Source organism: Hemiscyllium ocellatum, chromosome 14 (assembly GCF_020745735.1).
Source record: "Hemiscyllium ocellatum isolate sHemOce1 chromosome 14, sHemOce1.pat.X.cur, whole genome shotgun sequence".
Lineage (NCBI taxonomy): Eukaryota > Metazoa > Chordata > Chondrichthyes > Orectolobiformes > Hemiscylliidae > Hemiscyllium > Hemiscyllium ocellatum.
The window spans coordinates 19,790,486-19,812,121 of record NC_083414.1 but is presented as its reverse complement, the minus strand read 5'-3'; the positions used below and the strand labels follow the sequence as shown (position 1 = coordinate 19,812,121).

Sequence of the window (21,636 nt, the reverse complement as noted above, 5' to 3'; positions counted from 1 at the left end):
ATATGTGAGAGGAGGGTGGGGGTGGGGAGAAAGTAGTATCCTGAGATTCTTGTAGAGAGAGGAGGAAAAATTCTTCAAGATAGGCATCCTTGCAAGAGGATTTGCAGTAGGGTAAAAATCAATTAGGTAAAAACAATGTCTGCAGATGCTGGAAACCAGCATCCGAGGAGCAGTAAAATCGACGTTTCGGGCAAAAGCCAATGGATCAATTATAGAGTATTGGATATCCCTATGAAAGGATTTGGCAGATGTTAAGGAATATATGTTAAGAACTATAATTGAGACTTATTTTTGTACCACATCTCAAGAAAGATGTGGTTCCTAAGATGCTGGACTTGCCAAATTATCATTTTAACAGCCACCATTCTTAAATGTCTGCAAAATATAACAATCTTTCTGCAGGCCACTTTTAAAAATACCCGCATAGTTGGGTCACTTAGTCTTGCAGCATAGCAATGGGCAGAAAGAGGAACTTGCTAACTGACATGAAGTCAATAGTCTGTAAATTTTTAGTTGCTGTCACTGCATCTGGAACTGTTTGGTGGGATGCGGGGTGGAACCAATCTTCGAAGCTCGTGTTTCCGGCCGGCGCAGAGGAAGTGGAAGCGGGCAGGGTTAGGACCATTGGCTGATGATCGCTGTCGGCCGGTGGGCCATCGGGTTCACGGGAGGTTCGGGATCCGCCTGTTGATGTCAGACAGTCCCGGAGAAACCAAAGACGGGGGTTTTCAGGGTTGGAGCCGCACAGGAGGAGGGCCGGCCTCGGGAGCAACTCCAAAAGTCATCCCCCTACCCCTCACCCTGACTCCTTCCTGTGCTCCAAACAGTGATCCAGCTCTCTCCACATCCTATCACTGAATCTGTGCTCATCCTTTAAGGTCAGCACCTCTCCATTGTGATATATTAAGTCCATTCGTTTTTCTACTTGATTAACTTGGAAAGTTTATTTCCTCTCACTTCTTCACTGCATCTGACAGTGTCCATGACCTTCTAAAGTCTACACTACCTTCAGTGGTCACCTGCCAACCACCTTTTCATTGACCAGGATGACCAGACATTCTGGCTTTACCAGGACAACCCCTGTGTTTCGTTAAGTAATCTGGTGTCTGATAGTTTCCTTAAATAATATCATTACAATGAGCCAGTTTTCAGCTTCTTTCTTTTTGGTCAAATATAACTCAGGATCTAGGCAAATAAGTGTTTTATCCTTATTCTGGTGAATTCCTGTTGCATCACATTGCAATGAATATGCACTTCCAAAGCCCCAATCACACCACTGCTACATTTTTTTAGTGTTCACTTATGGGGTGTGGGTGTCACAGGCTGGGCCAGCATTTATTACCCATCTCAAATTGCCCCTTGAGAAATGATCAAGGGGATTACTGCTTTTTTGAATCACTGCAGTTCATTTAGCATAGGTACAGCCGCAATGGCATTAGAGAGAGAGTTTCAGGACTTTATCTAGTGACACTAAAGGAATGGCAAGGTATTTCCAAATCCTGATGGTGAGCGGGATTTCTACAGGGTTACTAGATTAGATTAGATTACTTACAGTGTGGAAACAGGCCGTTCGGCCCAACAAGTCCACACCGACCCGCCGAAGCGCAACCCACCCATACCCCTACATTTACCCCTTACCTAACACTACGGGCAATTTAGCATAGCCAATTCACCTGACCCGCACATCTTTGGACTGTGGGAGGAAACCGGAGTACCCGGAGGAAACCCATGCAGACACGGGGAGAACGTGCAAACTCCACAGTCAGTCGTCTGGGTCAGGAAATGAACCTGGGTCTCACGCACTGTGAGGCAGCAGTGCTAACCACTGTTTCACCGTGCCGCCCACTAGTTTTCATCACCAATGGCTCCATTGCTGATGATACTTTTCAGACAATCTATGGTACTGCTCCCAGACCTTTTCCCACTCTGACCCCATTTTGGGGCTTAAAATTGTTATGATCCCTCAATGAGCCTGGCTGCACGGAGGGAGCCTGCAAGGACAGGATGGAGGGGAGCTGCCAATTAAAGATGATACACAGCTGTTATTAACTTGACTGCGGTTTCGTGGTGGTCAGTGCTGTTTCGGAGCTCACAATCCCATTTGTGGCCCTGACCTACAATTTGGAAACCTCTGTTTGATGGAAGAGCTTTGCCAACTTTGACTAAACACAATATGTGAGATGTCAACATATGTAGAAGTTTATAAAATCATGAGGGGGCTGGAAAGGGTGAGTAGCCATGGTATTTTTCCCATGATTTGGGGTGGGGTGGGGGGAGTCCAAAACTAGAGGGCATCGTTTTAAGGTGAGAGGGGAAAGATCTAAAAGGGCACCTAAGAGGTAACATTTCCACGCAGAGGGTGTTGTGTTTATGGATGACCTGCCAGAGGAAGAGGTGGACAAGGGTACAATTACAACATTTAAAAGGCATCTGGATGGGTACATGAATAGGAAGCATTTAGAGGAATATGGACCAAATGCTGGCAAATGGAACTACATTAATTTAGGATATGTGTCGACATGGACAAGTTGGACCAAAGGGTCTGTTTCCATGCTGTAAAACTCTGACTGTGACTCCATGTGACCTTTTGGCAGACTCTTGACACCAGTCATTCAATAGGTCAGTCATCACAAACCCCTCCCTTCACATGGGATTCCACTATCATCAGATTTGGACTTTTGTAAATCTGTTGTTACATTCATTCTCAGGAGAGGGAGCACACAGTGTCTATCAATATTCTCAATGCCTTTACAGAGAGGTGAGTATGTGAGGGATATAGCACTGTATCTGCCCATCCAACTCCATTTTGATTAAGCTCTTTTCCTACTTCTGCCCCCAGCCCCGTCCTCACTTTTGATGGTTCACATTGTCCATAATGGGCTTTTGCATATAAATTTCTAAGTGGCTGCACAAATGATGACTGGTAGTGGTTAATAGTTTAAAAACAAAAGAAAAGTCATGGTGATTTGGTGGTGGGAAAAAAGTATTCAATTGTGTCTGAGAGCCCTTCTGGACTTGAAAAAAAAGGCAGCTCACCACCAGCATCTTGAGGGCATTGAGGAAGGACAATAAATGCTGGCCCATACAGTGATACCTCAGTCCATGAGTCAATATTGCGACCAAGTTGCTGATGTAAAACCTGGTGATTACAGCAATCTATTTTCTGCTAGTAGTGATCTGAGAATAATTATCTACGTAAGCAATTAAAGAAACCTAGAGAAGACAGTTGTGTGATGGTAGTATCTCTAGACTAGTAATTCAGAGGCCTAGATTAATTGCATGTTCAAATCTCAATGAGACATCTGGATTTGAAAGCTAATCTTAACAATGGTGTCAGTGGTGACGACAGAAACAGAAGAGCAGGAGTAGGCCATTTGGCCTTTCATGTTTGCTGTGTCATTCAATATACTCAAGGACATGTATTTCCGCCTTTCCAATCTATTACCATTCAGATAATAATCTGTCTCCCTGTTTTTCGAGTAAAGTGGATAACCTCGCATTATCCACATTGTACTTTATTTGCCCACTCACTGAACTTGTCCAAATTGCACTGAAGCATCTCTGCATCTTCCTTTCAACTCACGTCTCACTCAGCTTTGTGTTGGCTATGGACAATTATCGATATCATTAAAAGCCCAATAGGTTCGCACACTTGTTCTCATGAACTTGTGTAGATGCTCTCTGAATTGGCCCAACAAGCCATTCACGGGCAATTAGGAGGTGGGTAACAATCGCAGCTCAAAGACTGAATTGCATAGTAACTTATATTCATTTGTAAGTAATATATAGTAATATTCATGTACATTAAAATCATGTTAAAAACATTGAAACATGTAATAACAAAAGTCAACAAACAAGTTAGCAGGTAACAGAGAGCTGGCAGATCAGTGCAGTAAAAGTAGGAATGTATTCATACTAAATTCAGTACACCATTCCTACATTACAGTATATGTTTTAAGCGAGTTTTGAGAACATGTTTTAATTACTTTATTGTGGACCCAACTCATGGAAGGAATAGTACTTTTACATCAGGGCTGTTGTTGAAACCCTGAGTTTCCTTGATTGCTCTGGGCAAGACAGGGGTGGTAATCGCTTTTGAAATTGCAACAGACATGATGCAAACTAAGTACAATTATTAGCTCCTCTTTGTTTGTAGGGTTGTTATAGAGTTAACGGTGACCTCTCTATACTGGAATATGATTTAAAAAAACATTATTGGAATTCATAGATTTTTCAGTCTCTCACTTTGGATGTAGAATATAGTCATATTCTAAATCTCAGAATGATGCAGCACAGAAGGAGGCTTTTCAGCCCATTGTACCCATGATGATTCTTCAGGCAGAGTTATCCAATTTGTCCATGCTCCTTTTTAAGGTCGATGGAGACATAACTTTGGGTGATTTGAGCTTTGTGTGTGAGTCAACAGAAAGGTTCTGAGAATATCGTGTGGCCTTTGCTGTGCTCGAGATGTTGATGTAATTGTGGTTTTGTTTTAGGATGAATCACATATGGAAACAAATATGGACACGAGGTTCAACTCAGACAGCAATCCTGCATGGACACTCCTGTTGCTGCGTACAAAGACTCGTGACTGACTCAGCGTCGCATTTCTCCCGTATGATATCCTGGTGAGGGGGAAGTTGTTTTGTTTCCCAAACGGAAGTATTTTAATTAATCAAGGGATAGTCCGTACTTAATAAATTTTGGATCTAGTTCCATTCTTCAATAGGACGTGCAAACTGAGGTGTTTAATGTATTATCAGTGCAAAACTATGATTGTGGTTTTCAGTGAGAATATTCACAATCAGAGGATCACAAATATATGTGAATCACAAATATGTATAAACCACAAAAGGCAGCTGCATAAGATACAGGTGCACGATGTTATGGGTAATGGATTAGCATGAATAGAAAATAGGTTAACTAACAGAAAGCAAGGATTAGAGATAAATGGGTGTTTTTCTGGTTGGCGATCACTGATAGGAGTGCAACTGCTTACAATTTACATAGATGATTGGAATACCAAGTGTAGTGTGTCAAAGTTCACAGTTAACACTGAGATGGGCAGTGGAGCATAGAGTGCAGAGGACACTGACAGTCTGCAGAGGGATATAGATAGATTGAGTGAGTGGAGAAGGGTTGATAATTAGAGTACAAAGTCATCCTATTTTAGTAGGAATAATAGCAAAATAGACAATTATTCAAATAGTGAAAGGGATCTGGGTGTCCTTGTGCATGCATCACAAAATGTTGGTTTTGCAGGTGCAGCAAGTAATGAAAAGGCAAATGGAATATTGTCCTTCATTGCTAGAGGGATGGAGTCTAAAAACAGGGAAGTTATGCTGCAGCTGTACAGGGTGCTGGTGAGGCCACACCTGGAGTACTGTGTACAGTTTTGGTCTCCTTACTTGTGGATGTACTGGCACTGGAGGGGGTGCAGAGGATGTTCACTAGGTTGATTCCAGATTTGAGAGGGTTGGCTTGTGAGGAGACAGTGAGTAGACTGGGATTATACTCATTGGAATTTAGAAGAATGAGGGGGGATCTTATAGAAACGTATAACATTACAAAAGGAATCGATGATAGATGCAGAGAGATTGTTTCTACTGGCAGGTGAAACTAGAACTGGGGGCATAGCCTCAAACTAAGGGAGAGCAGATTTAGGACTGAGTTGAAGAGAAACCTCATTTTGCATAGTGTTGTGAATCTGTGGAATTCCCTGCCCAGTGAAGTAGTTGAGGCTACCTCATTGAATGTTTTTAAGGCAAAGATAGATTTTTGAATAGAGAAGGAATTAAGGTTATGGTGAGTAGGCGGGCAAGTGGAGCTGAGTCCATGAAAAGATCAGCCTGATCTTATTGAATGGTGGAGCAGGCTCGATGGGCCAAATGGCCTACTCCTGCTCCTATTTCTTATGTTCCTGTGTTCTGAGTGCATCTACACAAAAGGTCACTTTAAACAGTAGAAATGTGAAAGGGATGGTATGTATGCTGGTTAATAGTCATCTCTCAATGACAAAAGAGAAGGTAACTAAGAGTGCAATAGGCGGATGGAGGTGGGGATGAAGGTGATAGGTCGGAGAGGAGGGTGGAGCGGATAGGTGGGAAGCCAGTCTTCCTTCCCACCAATCCGCTCCACCCTCCTCTCTGACCTATCACCTTCACCCTCCTCCCCCCCCCACTCCTCCATCCACCTATTGCACTCTTAGCTACCTTCTCTCCAGCCCTCCCCCCATTTATCTCTCCACCCCAGAGACTCCCAGCCTTATTCCTGATGAAGGGCTTTTGCCCGAAACGTCGATTTTCCTGCTCCTCGGATGCTGCCTGACCTGCTGTGCTTTTCCAGCACCACTCTAATCTTGATTCTGATCTCCAGCATCTGCGGTCCTCACTTTCACAATAACAAAACCCAAGTTTCAAACCCTGTCTCAAATGATATTGGGTAGTTGGACCTGCCAATGGGAAGTTTGCTGTTGTAAAATGGGTTCTTAATGAGGATGGGAATTCATTCTTGGCAGCTTCCCCAAAAAGTGATACAAGAACACGCCATTCTTCTAATGAGAATACTGTAAATTTGAGCTGATGAAAATAAGTACAGGCAACGTTGTGAGTAGAGTGATGGGCAGAATCTGAATTAGCCAAAGTAATAGTATGGGTAGAATTAAGCTGGGAATACCAGAGGAATAGCTGCTCCTGGGACCTAGAAGATGACCATTGTTTTATCTTTCATTCCATGTTCCTACTTCCTCTTTAGCTCTGATATACAGCTCAAGAAGCAGATTCCAAAACAGAGGCAGCGTTTGAAACAAGACAAAGCTGTTAGTATCCTTCAAGATCCAGGTGTCCCAGTGATTGGAAAGCTGACCAGAGAAGACCTTCTGGAAATGCTAGCTACCAGTGTGGTATATCAAGAAAGTGAGTGTCAATTTCATTAAAGTCAACTCAATTTTCTTTAAGTTAAACAGAAGGTGTAGAAGCACCCCATGCAGCTGTAAATGGGTTAGGACCCTTATCTAGGGACAAATAATGTGCCCAAAAGTGTGCCTAGTAGTCTCAGCTCTTCTGGATCCGTGGTTAAATGCCACGTTGTGAGTCACTTTTAATACTACTTTTGGGTGCTTGGGCCAGATACATGAAGATTGCTTTATTGGGGTGTTAGTGCCTTCTGCTGGGAGTAGTACGTATGGCACGCATTATTAATATTCAACATTCCATTGCATTGTCTTAATGAATATGCATCTCTGCATAGCTTGCACAGTATCATTTCTAGAGTCGTAGCGATGTACAGCATGGAAACAGACCCTTTGGTCCAACTTGTCCATGCCGAGCACATATCCCAACCCAATCTAGTCCCACCTGCCAGCACTCGGCCCATATCCCTCCAAATCCTTCCTATTCATATACCCATCCAGATGCCTCTTAAATGTTGTAATTGTACCAGCCTCCAGCACATCCTCTGGCAGCTCATTCCATACACGTACCACCCTCTGCGTGGAAAAAGTTGCTCCTTAGGTCTCTTTTATATCTTTCCCCTCTCACCCTAAACCTATGCTCTCTAGTTCTGGACTCCCCCACCCCAGGGAAAAGACTTTGTCTATTTATCCTATACATGCCCCTCATAATTTTGTAAACCTCTATAAGGTCAGCCCTCAGCCTCCGACACTCCAGGGAAAACAGCCCCAGCCTGCTCAGCCTCTCCCTGTAGCTCAGGTCCTCCAACCCTGGCAACATCCTTGTAAATCTTTTCTGAACCCTTTCAAGTTTCACATCTTTCCAATAGGAAGGAGACCAGAATTGCACACAGTATTCCAACAGTGGCCTAGTCAATGTCCTGTACAGCCACAACATGACCTCCCAACTCCTGTACTCAATACTCTGACCAATAAAGGAAAGCATACCAAATGCCTTCTTCACTATCCTATTTACCTGCGACTCCATTTTCAAGGAGCTATGAACCTGCACTCCAAGGTCTCTTATTTCCTCATAAACCAACCCGCTTAACTGTGAAATCAACCTAGTAAATCTTCTCTGCACCCCTGCAGATGCCAGTACATTTTTTTTACGAATAAAGAGACCAAAACTACACAGCACCCCAGGTGTTGTCTGACCAGCACCTGATACAGTTGCAGCATTACCTCCGTACTTTTAAATTCCATCTCTCTAACAATATAGGACAATTTTCCTTTTGCCATTTGGCTCTTCAGGCCAATTCCACCATTCAGTAACATGCTGTTCCATTTCTGTTCTGAATTTTACATTCCCAGCTATCCCAGACAGCCTTCAAGCTTCATTCCTAAGAAAATCTATCTCTGCTTTATATGACCCTACCTCCACCGTTTCCGAGACATTCAATTCCAAAATCACATAACCCTCTGAGAGGAAAATATTACCCTAATATCTGTACTAAAAGGGCAACCTTTAATTGTACAATGGCTGTGTTTTCTGACACAAGTGCTGGAGAATTATGGTTCAGTTTAACTTCGCACTTGGAATCCGAAATGGTGGAGGAAGGTGAGTCCCAAAAGGTGGAGGGAGAGAAGAATAGGATCTAGGAGAGAGGGGTTGGATGGGACCCAAGAGAAGGGCATGGGAATGCAATCTGGGAGAAGTGGGGCGAGGAAGCAGGAACCTGGGATCATTCTCCTCATTCCCCACTCCACCCCACTCCTGAACCCTATTTCAGAAACAGTGCAGCCTTTGTGCATGAAGTGATATGTAAATTTGCTGTGATATATTAGGTTGGGAATTGTGTGCAATGCAGTTTCCCACAGTTGCCAGTGTCAGCAGACATTGCCTTTTCAAAGTGTCCCCTAGTTCTAGACTGACATATAGGAATAAACATCCTTTCCACACCTGCCTTGTCAAGACAATTTAAGATTTTATAATTTTCAGTCAATTTACCAAATTTAGCACAGTTTACTTCTTACAGTAAACCTTACTTAAAGTACCTCTTCCCACCTGTGCACTAAATTCCCACTTTGAACCAAGTTCCCAGCTGTGTTCACTCTTCCTGTCTCAGTCACGGAATGTCTTCCTCACCAATTGTGCTTCCTTCCGGACCAAAATCTTAATGGACTACTGTGTCACAATGGCAGTTTAGAAGGCAGATATTCTATACTGTGTAAATAATTTCCTGACTCATCAATGCCTTTCCATCACTTAGAAGGCACAAACTAGGAGTTTGTTGGAATACTCTCCACTTGCCTGGATTTGTGCAACTCCTTCGAAAGCTAAAACATCAAAGTAATCCATTTGACTGTCACCCTATCCACTGTCTTAAATATTCACTCCCTCCACCACTGGCACACAGTAACTGGCACGCAGTGTTAATCATCTAAAAGTTGTACTGAACTAGCTGACTGAGGTTTCTTTGAAAGCACCTCCAATTCTTGTGACAACTTCTATTTGAGCAGGACAAAACTGGCTGATGTATAAGAACACCAGCACTTGCAAGTTGCCATCCAAGTCTAACACTACTGATTTTGAACTCAACTCACAATTGAGTTAATGTTCCTGTGTCAAAGTCGTGGAACATGTTACCTGACAGCAATGTGGTAGTTCAAGAAAGTAGCTTACCACTACATCCTCAAGGGCAATCAGGGGAGGGCATTGAATGCTAATCTCGCTAACAATATCCGCATGACATGAATAAATCGAAAATAAAAAACACCTGCTGAGATTGGAAGAACTCGTTTGAACCCCCGCAGTTAAAGTGCAGTATGGAAACATTTACCACCCGATTCCTTAAGCGCCGGAAAACTTAAGTTTATGAACATAGGCAATATGAAATAAGGGTTAATCATATAGTATATTTTTGTGTAATGAATATTTGTCTTTGCAGTGTTGAAATGTCACATTAAAATTAACACTAGTCAATACTGAAGAGATTTCACTGTTCCAGACCACCTGGGTGAAATGTTGGTTTGATGTACATTTTGTTGGTCATATGGCACATTTTAAGGAACTTGGGACATATTAACATTTGGAGTTTGCAGTCTTAATGACTGTCATAACACACTTCAACCAATTTCAGATCAATGTTTCAAATTCATGTGAACAGATTTGTTAAGCTATGAAAGCAATGGTTTCTGTATCACTGCATGCAGAGTCCTGGCTAATAACACTTCTCTGAATGTATTGACAGAATAAATTGTTTTCTAAGAGTAAATTGGTTTCTAACCTCTTTTAACTTCTTTACCAGATCCTTTGATTGGTATCAATAAACCAGCAGGACTTCCCATCACAGGTAATGGTGTGTATTTTCGTGAATTGTCACGTTTCTCAAATCATTATTTAAGTAAGAATTACACTCCAGTGTGGTGGCACAAGTCATTCAGAAAGTTGCAGGATATGTTTTCAGATCTATTCTTATCTTTACAGTAATTTCAAAATTGTTGTCATACAGTGGCACTAAATAGAGGCTCAGTGCTTTGTTGTGGGGGAAGGAAGAACTGGGTTGAGTCTTAACTTTCATCAAACTTTTCTAAAGCAGCTTTTGGTGGCTGGTTCCAGAATGACGTTGGTGAATTCCTGGAAACATCTATTTAGCTTTCCTCTTAGTTGAGCATTATGTGGCAAAGTGGCAACATAATTAGTGTTCAGAAATGGATGCTTACTGTGTGATAGTGTGCAAGTTTGAATGATTAGACTGCTCAGTGCCTGTTCAAATCGTTGATGAAAATCATGTAGCATTGTTCGCTGAGTCAATGGTCCATGTTAGCCAACAGAGACAATGATAGAAGGGTAAGTTCAACTAGACTGACACATGTAAAATGTATATGTTCATTCACTGGGTAAGCGCAGGGAGAGCCTCAGCAGTGAGTCTTTTGTTTAACACTCACTGTCAAACATGAATAACAGACATATGACCATGAGACCATAAGAAATGGGAGTGGAAGTAAGACCATTTGGCCCATCGAGTCCTCTCTGCCATTCAATCATGGCTGATGGGCATTTCAACGCCACTTATCCACACTCTCCCTGTATCCCTTAATTCCTTACAAGATTAAGAATTTATCAATCTCTGCCTTGAAGACATTCAACATCCCTGCCTCCACTGTGCTCCATGGCCCACCACTCTCTGGCTGAAGAAATATCTCCTCATTTCTGTTCTAAATTGACCCCTTCTAATTCTAAGGCTATACCTACGAGTCCTAGTCTCCCTGCCTGATGGACACAATCTCCCAGCATCTACCTTTTCTAAGCCATGTATTATCTTGTAAGTTTCTATTATATCTCCCCTCAACCTTCTGAAGTCTAACGAATACAATCCCAGGATCCTCAGCCATTCATCGTATATTAGGCCAACCATTCTAGGGAGCATCCCTGTGAGTCTCTGCTGGACAGCTCCAGCACCAGTATGTCCTTCCTGAGGTGTGGGGCCCAAAACTGGACACTGTAATCTAAATTGGGCCGAACAGAGCTTTATAAATCTCAGAAGCATATCGCTGCTTTTACATTCCAACCTTCTTGAAATAAATGACAACATTACATTTGCTTTCTTAACCACGGACTCAACCTGCAAGTCAGATTTTAGAGAATCCTGTACTAGCACTCCCAGATCCCTTTGTACTTTGGCTTTATGAATTTTCTCACAATTTATAAAATAGCCCTTGCCAGTGTTCTTATTTCCAAAGTGCAAGACCTCGCATTTGCTCACACTGAATTTCATCAGCCATTTTTTGGACCATTCTCCTAAACGGTCTAAATCTTTCTGTAGCTTCCCCACTTCCTCAGAACTACCTGCCTGACCACCTAACTTTACATCATCAGTAAACTTCGCCAGAATGCCCTCAGTCTCTTTATCTAGATCATTAATATATAAAGAGGACAGCTGGGGCCCCAACACTGAACCCTGCGGGACACCACTTGTCACCAGCTGCCATTCCGAAAAAGAACATTTTATCCCAACTCTCTGCCTTCTGTCAGACAGCCAATCCTCAATCCATGCCAGTAGCTCACCTTGAACACCATGGCCCCTCACCTTACTCAGCAGCCTCCCATGAGGCATCTTATCAAAGGCCTTTTGGAAGTCTAGGTAAATAACATCCACTGGGTTTCCCTGGTCTAACCTACTTGTTACCTCTTCAAAGAATTCTAACAGGTTTGTCAGGCACTACCTCCCCTTACTAAATCCATGCTGATTTGTTCTAATTCGACCCTGCACTTCGAAGAATTTAGAAATCCCATCCTTAATGATGGATTCTAGAACTTTACCTACAACTGAGGTTAGGCTAATTGGCCTATAATTTTTCATCGTTTGTCTTGATCCTTCCTTGAACAATGGGATTACAACAGCAATTTTCCAGTCACCTAGGACTTTCCCTGACTCCAGTGATTTTTGAAAGATTACAACCAAAGCCTCCACTATTCCTTCAGCCACCTCCCTCAGAACTCTAGGATGTAACCCATTCGGGTTAGGAGATTTGTCAGTTTTTAGATCTTTTAGCTTATCAAGTACTTTCTGTTTTACCATAGTCAACTCTGCCCCCGACTCTCCTTAATTGTTGGGATATTACTCACGTCTTCCACTGTGAAGACTGACACAAAGTACTTATTAAGTTCTTCAGCTGTTTCCTTATCTGCCGTCACTAGCCTTTCAACATCAGTTTGGAGTGGGCCAATCTCCACTTTTGCCTCTTATTTGTTTTTCATGTATTGAAAGAAACTTTTACTATCATTTCTAATATTACTGGTGAGCTTACCTTCATATTTGATCCTCTCCTTCCTTATTTCTCTCTTTGTTATCCTCAGTTTGTTTTTGTAGCCTTCCCAATCTTCTGATTTTCCAGTGCTCTTGGCCACTTTATAGGCTCTCCTTTTTTACATGATACATTTCCTGAGTTCCTTCATTATGGTGAAAGCGTTACTGAAGGTACCATGAAACCGGACACTGGAATAACATTTATGCCTTCAGGAGAAAGAGGGAGGAGAAATTGACTAGTAGCAAAGACATATTTGAAATACCATATTATTTTCGAGCACATCATTGCTAGCTGCCTTCCCTCGGCTTGCTATGACCCACAATCTTTTTTGTAACATTCAAACAGACGATCAGTACGCAGTGATATTGCACACAGCACACATCTATGCTGCTACAGAAATGCCATTTTGAGCTAAAATATCCAGATTATGTTCTTTTTTCATGTTTTACAATTGGTTCACTAGTTTGATTGGATGATTATTCACATCAGTAGTACAGTATTCCAGTTGCTCAAAACATCACAAATTTTATTAAAAGCTCAATGAAATTTTGTGAATACATAAATACAACGACAATTACTTGGAAAAGAAGTGTAATTTTAGCTTTTGATTTGAAAAGAACTGGAATCCCCTGTGTAGAAAATTTAGAAGGCTTTACTGATTGGATCCCTAAAGAAATTGGAACAGTCAGAATACTGTTGAAGAGATACTGCATATAAACTGGAATCAGACATCCTCTCACTCCCAGGATAGGCACAAGAACTGGCATCTACATCAACTCTCCTTAAGGGCACCATAGAGAAACCTCTTGAAATTTTTTCAGTTTGTAATTATAGGCATTGTGAATCCTGACAGTCAGACTTGTACCTTTGGCTCAGTGAGTTCCCCCATTTCCGTAAAGGAATAAATAGTCAGGGTAGAAAGAGAAGAACTGGACCTGAGATGGATGATGAGATATTAGCGCCGTACCAATTTCAACCAGTCTGCAAAAGCAGCTTGATTACTGCTGACTGAATGAGAATTGTTGCTTTGAAAATACAAAACATTTTTTCTTTTATCCTTAACAGGTAAGGAACCCTCCTTTACCTCACTGCTTCCAGAACTTCAACAGCGACTGCATCTTTCCAAAGAACTCCATATTGTAAAAGCAAGTAACAGGTAAATGATTTAACTGTTAGAATCTGCCAGTTCTTCAGTACGAGCTGTGAGACTGGGACTGTAAACTGGATCTGAATGTAATTTAGAGTAACATCTAGGAACAAAGCATGATGGATTTAATTTTTGTGCAGGAAATATTTACGCCACAACAGTATAATTACAGGATTAAATGCACGTTGGAGTAATGCAAGCCCACAAATAGAATCAGAGTACATGCATAGATACACATATGACCACAATATAGGCTAGCATGACTCAGATAAACGTGGAGCTGGATTCCTTGTGTGATGGAGTAGGTTTGATACATGTACCATACCTAAGTGGCATGCTGGAAGTAGCACTGGATTTCTAGGAAAAGCAGAGTGCATAACAGCCGAGCCTAGCTATAATTAGGGGCGTAAGGCAATTGCTAGTGTAGTGATGTGATACATACTGATTTACAGCAGCGTGCATAGGGAGATGTCAGTGATAATTGAGGGCATAGCTTCAAGTCCACCGTTACAATTCAAATGTAGACACGTAACTCCAGACAGTTCTTATAATTCAAAGTATTATCAGTTCTCACATTTAGAGCACTATCACTATCAACACATAAATGTAAAGCTGTCACTAATAGGAATCTCACATATAGTAAAGCTATGTAATCTGTGTATGCATACATGTGAGTAAGTCAACGTGTGACTGATAATACCCTCTAAACCATTGTTGATTGATATGTTTCTTCACAGGGACCATTCTGGCTTGGTTCTGCTTTCCACCTGTCACCAAACTACCAAGTACATTGAAAATGCCTTCATCCAAGCTGGGAGAAGGAAGGAGGCACTCACCAGTTATTGGTAATGTTTGAATTATTATACAACACTGAAGTAACTAAATGATAGCAATTTACATGTGCTAACCTGGGATTCTTATTCATCAAATAAACAATTTCTCCAATAACCGTTTAATAGAAACATATTTGCGGTGACACGGTGGTTCACTGTTGCCTCACATTGCCAGGGACCCGAGTTCAATTCCCGCCTCGGGCAACTGTCTGTGTGGGGTTTGCACATTCTCCCTGTGTCTGCGTGGATTTCCTCCAGGTGCTCTGGTTTCTTCCCACAGCCCAAAGATGTGCAAGTTAGGTGAATTGGCTATGATAAATTGCCCATAGTGTTAGGTGCATTAGTCAGGGGTAAATGTAGGGAAATGGGTCTGAATGGGTTGCTCTTCAGAGGGTTGGTGTGAACTTGTTGGGCCCAAGAGCCTGTTTCCATACTATAGGGAATCTAATCTAGGGAATCTATTACCTTTCAACTACTCAATTAAAAAAAAAAATGAGTTGGCATATAGATATACCCAAAAATGGGCATAATGCACAGACTTTATCTTGAATTTTCACCTGAGCTTTGTTATGTTTGGGTACCAATATTGCATCTGTTAGTGACTAAACATTACTGAGCCCTGTGAGTAACTGGGCAGCTATTCTTTGACTATTAATGAGCTCAGGGCACAACAGGCTTGACAGTGGCTGATTATTAATGAGGACAGGGCTTGTGCAAACTGAATATTAGTGAGCACAGAGCAGTCGCCAATTGAATTTGATCTGGGAATATTGCTGCAGACAAGTCATAGAAATGTACAGTTCGGAAACAGACCCTTTGGTCCAACTCGTCTATGCCAACCAGATATCCCAACCCAAGCTAGTCCCACCTGTCAGCACCTGGCCCATATCTCTCCAAACCCTTCCTATTCATATTCCCATCCAGGTACCTTTTAAATGTTGCAATTGTACCAGCCTCCACCACTTCCTCTGGCAGCTCATTCCACACACACGTATCACCCTCTGCATGAAAACGTTGCCCCTTAGGTCTCTTATATCTTTCCCCTCTCTCCCTAAACCTATGCCCTCTAGTTTTGGTCTCCACCACCCCAGGGAAAAGACCTTGTCTATTTACCCCATCTATGCCCTTCATATGTTTATAAACCTCTATAAGGTCACCCCTCAGTCTCTGATCCTCCAGGGAAAATAGCCCTAGCTTATTCAACCTCTTCCTATAGCTCAAATCCTCCAACCCTGGCAACATCCTTGTAAATCTTTTCGGAACTCTTTCAAGTTTCGCAACATCCTTCCGATAGGAAGGAGACCAGATTTGCACACAATATTCCAAAAGTGGCCTAACCAGTATCTTGTACAGCTGCAACATGACCCCCCAACTCCTGTACTCAATACTCTGACCAATAAAGGAAAGCATACCAAACACCTTCTTCACTATCCTATCTACCTGCGACTCTACTTTCAAAGAGTTATGAACTGCATTCCAAGGTCTCTTTCTTCAGCAACAACCCCAGGACCTTACCAATAAGTGTGTGAAACCCCCAATCATTGAGGTTGGAACATGAAAGTTTGTTGTACTTGCAGTTTTTGATGTCCGACAAGGTGTAGAAAAAGCATTTAAGTGTGTGGATATGGTGAAGAAAAATTCCTGATGAAGAGCTTTTGCCCGAAACATCGACTCTCCTGCTCCTCAGATGCTGCCGGAACTGCTGTGCTTTTCCAGCATCACACTCGACCCTTACCATTAAGTGTATAAGTCCTGCTAAGATTTGCTTTCCCAAAATGCAGCACCTCGCATTTATCTAAAATGGGCTTGATTGAAACTATTTAAAGGACTTTTGCTATGCTTTCAAATGCAACTTTGTTTTGTTTCAAAGATAATTTTTTTCTTTTTCAAAAATCTGTGTCTTAAATGCTGATGTGGTGGGCTGCTGCCAGCTGTATGGTGCAACAGATGTACAAGTGTTGCTGAGGGGTGATGGCAGGGTATGACTGTGGGTGGATATGTATAAGAGTGATTGGGCGTGCAGCAGGGGAGATGTTAGAGTGTAGCGAAGAGATATTGCAAAACTTTGAGAATGCCCAGGAGGCAGAGTAGGAGGATGTTCATCACCGACTGGAATGCAGAATAGAAAACGTTATGAAAATGAGGTGACAGTGGAGCTGTAAGGATGAATTAATCTTCTTCTATTTCTTGGCTTTCAACACAGTTATTTCTGGCATCTTTTAACTTGCTTACATAACAACAGTATTTAAGAAGTATTTCACTGGATGAACATTATTTGAAGATGCCCTGAAGGTGTAATAAGTCAATAATTGCTAAAGTTCTTTGATTGTGTATTTTTTACTGTGTTTGTGTACACATTTATTCTATCTTACAGTGTCAGGTTCAATGATTTTAAATTATAAATTTATGACACATGAATGTGGTGTGAATCATACTGTGTCACTCCAGGGATCTGTGCATATCTCCTTCTGATTTTTTGAATTTATTATATTTTTTTTCTGTAACAGTGCTGTGACAGTGGGCATCCCAGAACCTGCAGAAGGAGAAATCAGTGTGGCTCTGACAAAGCAGAACATTGGCGAGCATGAGCTGGTAATTGTTCTATTTGACGCATCTCCTTCCACTTTCTCCATCAAAATAAGCATGATTGGTTAGTGACAATTAATTGGATACCAAAACAGTTACAGTAGAACCTCGATTATCTGAACATCAATTATCCAAATTTCAGATTGTCTGAACAAGATCTCAAGGTCCCATTAAAAATGGCATTAGGCAACTCAGCATTCAGTTATCAATTAAACGGCATTATGACGTGCATTGCCAGATAACCAAGAAATGTTCAGAAAACCGGCACTCAAATTACCGCTTGTTTCTGGTTATCCAAACAATCAATTATCTGAACAAAATACTCCCCGCCTGTCTCATTTGGATAATCGAGGTTCTGGATGTTGTTCATGCACAATGTGTGGATTCCCTCGTATGACTGTCTATTAGGAGATCCTAATGTTGGCTGTGCTGATGAAGGTGAGTTAAGTGTTAAGTTCCCTAGGAAGAGGGACAAAAATCTAAACCACAAATTTCTTACTGCTAATCTTAATAGAATATCAGCATTTGAAATGGTCATTTGATTACTGATTCTTCTGTGGAGGGAGGCTGAGAAAAATAGAAAGGGAGCAAATTAATGCCCTTTTGCCCTTGATAATGCAGACTACATTTCTCTGTTCTAGAAATAATGAGAATGACATATCCCAGATAGTCGCGTGGTGAGGTAAATATGGATCAGATCTGTATATTTACTGCCTGCCTGGGCCTTTAAAACTTACAATGATTTTACTTTTATCGTGCTTTGTTACGCTAATATAGGTGGTTCCAGTGTTTCATCCCACTCCTGGAAACATTAAGCGGAAGGAAGCAAAGAAGGCAGTTACAAGGTATAAGGTTCTCGACGCTGCAAATGGCTGTGCATTAGTACAGCTTCAACCTCTCACAAGTGAGTCAATGTAGTCTGGGTTTTTTTAATTAAACTACTGTCGGCTGGTTGTATCCGAGATTTACAATTTTTCAATGTTTGTTCACTTTCCTCCCGCATCAGCCTTTGAAAGTGTGTTACAGGTCCACCTCACTGTCAAACTCTCTGCGGTTCTTGGGGATCATGTGTATTCTTCCAGGCTGGGGAAGGTTCTGGGAATTCCCTTCTGTCTCCCAGTGGAATTAGCAATTCCTCGAATTCAGGTAAATTAGAGTATCATTATAAGAATAGCATGCTGAAAGAGGATTGGATCTTGTTAAGGGTGAGCAGGAGTGAAGTGGGTTTTACTAGCTGGGGTGTTATTAGCAGTTGGGGAAGAACCTGTGTGTGAGGGATTTGAGAGTTCTCATGCTTGTTTTTAAAGCCTTCCATGCTATAACCCTCCCTGTCTTTGTGGTTTCCTATCACCCTACTGCAGTAGAAAATATCATTACTCTTCTAATTTAGCCCTCAGGAGCACTGTGATTTTAACTGCTCCATGATTATCCGCAGCTCTTTAGCTGCCTGAGCCCCTATGTTCTGGAACTCCCTCATTGAACCTGTTTGTTCCTTTAAGTAAATTCAGTCCACGTTGCAGCTCCGTGTTCTTCGCATGAAAATGTTTTACTTCACACTTCTTCGTTTTACTTGCATGTTTTTGTTCATTTCACTAGTTTGTCCATGTCATCTTAAAATCTATTACTATTCGTCTTATTTCTTTGCAAATCTCACTATTAAATGAGCTCATCAGATATTGCTTCAGCCTCACAGGTAATCGTTGATTCATGCTAACATCAGCATATTTCCAGACTTAGATTACATTAGATTAGATTACTTACAGTGTAGAAACAGGCCCTTTGGCCCAACAAGTCCACACCGATCCGCCGATGTGCAACCCACCCAGTCCCATTCCCCTACATTTACCCCTTCATTTACCCCTTCACGTAACACTACGGGCAATTTAGCATGGCCAATTCACCTAACCTGCACATATTTGGGCTGTGGGAGGAAACCAGAGCACCCAGAGGAAACCCACGCAGACACAGGGAAAATGTGCAAACTCCACACAGAGAGTCGCCTGAGGCGGTAATTGAACCCGGGTCTCTGGCACTGTGAGGCAGCTGTTCAATATACATTAAGCATTTAACTTTTCAACATATGGAGTTCAGAAAAGATTTACAAGGATGTTGCCAGGGTTGGAGGATTTCAGCTATAGGGAGAGGCAGAACAGGCTGGGGCTGTTTTCCCTGGAGCATCGGAGGCTAAGGGGTGACCTTATAGAGGTCTACAAAATCACGAGGGGCATGGATAGGATAAATAGCCAAAGTCTTATTCCTGGGGTCAGGGAGTTCATAACTAGAGGGCATAGGTTTAGGGTGAGAGGGGAAAGATATAAAAGAGACCTAAGGGGCAACTCTTTCACGCAGAGGGTGGTACATGTACGGAATGAGCTGCCAGAGGAAGTGGTGGAGGCTGGTTCAATTGCAACATTTAAGAGACATTTGGATGGATATATGAATAGGAAGGGTTTGGAGGGATATGGGCCAGGTGCTGGCAGGTGGGACTAGATTGGGTTGGGATATCTGATCGGCATGGACGGGTTGGACCAAAGGGTCTGTTTCCATGCTGTACATCTCTAGGACTCTATAAGTTGATCTCTATAACCCAGTAGGGTTTGAATTGATGGTGACATTTTGCTTAACTCATTAGGTCTTGGATGAATCCTTGCTGCGGAAGTTGCATTTTGACCAGAAACAGATGTGGAAAATGCCTCTTCACCTTCATCTACACAAATTTTCAATTCCACCATTTGAAACTAAGAAATTAGAGACACTGATTGTGGCTGCTCCTCCAGCTTACTTTCTTAGGACTCTTGATCTCTTAGGCTTAACAGTTAGTGAGTTTCCTGAAGCAAATGTAAAGAAAAGAAGAAAATAAAGAAATGTGTTCTATATAGTTCATGCCAGTACTCTGTAATAGAGAAAATTCACTGCTTCCGTGAAGTTTATTTTGTAGTAAAATCCAATTAGAAGCGCTGTTTCAGAATCTGTACTATCAGAGGATGTTTCCTCACTTGTGGGTAATACAAAGGAATGCACCTAAATAACGTTAGGTCCAAAGGGCATCATTCCATAGAGCATTGGAAACAGTTATCATCAATAAATACTCTATAAATTTGCAATGATATTGACCAAAATATATCTCTGTCATGCCTCAATGTTTTGGAAACAGGGAAGTGAAAACCAGGGTTTCTCATGTTGGGTGTTGACCACAAATTTATGATGGGTCTGTGTTTGATATGGGAAAATAAAACCATGATCACGTATGCAGTGATGTCCTGGAGCCTGTTGACACTCATTGGACAAGCTTGGATGAATAATCATGACATGGTGGACATGGCCTAATTCTGCATCCCAGCAAAACAGCAAGTCCTGGATTAAAAAGCAATAGGCCATGGTGGCATACCAGACTGCGATGCTGAACCAGTGAATGGTACACACCAGAGGATTGTAAATCTCACTGCTGGAGAAAAATACTGAAGGTAAAAAACCTATTCAGTTCCAGTCTGGGAGCAATTCACTTTATCCCTTGCATCCACACATCATCCACATCCTGGTTGACATATTTTACATAAATACACTTATACCCAAATAAAATGTCCAAGTGTAGGCAGAGTTCATTTGACAGTAGCCAGATTGAAGTTTTTTTTGTAAAAAATGTAAGTGGACAACTGTCCCCAAAAGAGTGTGCTAACATTTTGACAGAGATGCAATTTAAAATTAAAATTGAGAGTTTCAGGTAGAATAAATAAAGATAAACTGTTTCTAGTGAATCAAATGCCAGCAGGAACAGATTTAAGCTGATTTCCCTGATTTCCTCGACCAAAGACAATCTTGCTGAAAGCAGATTCCATAGTTCATTTCATAAATGAATTAGATAATATTTGAAATTTGAAAACAGGAATGTGGGGAAAGAGCCGGAGCGTGGTACCGACTGGATTGCTGTTTGAAAGCTGACAGACTCAGTGAGCGGAATCATCTCCTTCCAGACAACGTTATTCTACGAATCTGTCAAGAAAAGAATTCTTAACCTGTCGTATTTGGACGCTGGCAGGTCACGGTTACCATTGACTGTGTCATGGGTTTCTGTGATGGTTACTAAGTTTATAAGTGACTATAAGCTCCTAGAGTATTAATTGCTCATGAAGATTGTGAAATTATTAAACAGTTCAATTAGTTTTAAAATAATGGTGGAAAAGGATAGATCAGATCTAAAGTTGAAGTTCTAAACTGGAGGAAGGCCAATTAGGCAAGAACTTTCAAAAGTTGATTGGGGGCAGATATTCACAGGTAAAGGGATGGCTGGAAAATGGAAAGTCTTCAAAAATGAGATGAGAGTCCTGAGACAGTATGTTCTGTAAGGATGAAGGGCAAGGCTGGTAAGT

General features: G+C 41.7%; 1 protein-coding gene across 2 annotated transcripts; it reads left to right on the top strand.

Moving 5' to 3' along the window:
* The first annotated feature begins 605 nt into the window (after nt 1-605).
* LOC132822089 (mitochondrial mRNA pseudouridine synthase RPUSD3-like) lies at nt 606-20,350 on the top strand. 2 transcript variants are annotated; one of them, XM_060835116.1, is made up of 10 exons: nt 606-878; nt 4,497-4,628; nt 6,754-6,914; nt 10,201-10,245; nt 13,769-13,859; nt 14,588-14,695; nt 17,191-17,275; nt 18,047-18,173; nt 18,276-18,415; nt 19,902-20,350. In XM_060835116.1, exons 2-10 carry the CDS (start codon nt 4,498-4,500, stop codon nt 20,127-20,129), a joined length of 1,116 nt encoding a protein of 371 aa, XP_060691099.1. In that variant the 5' UTR covers nt 606-878; nt 4,497; the 3' UTR covers nt 20,130-20,350. The 2 variants fall into 2 exon arrangements, with proteins under 2 accessions (XP_060691099.1, XP_060691098.1); XM_060835115.1 differs by having other exon boundaries at nt 10,201-10,251.
* The last annotated feature ends 1,286 nt before the right edge of the window (nt 20,351-21,636 follow it).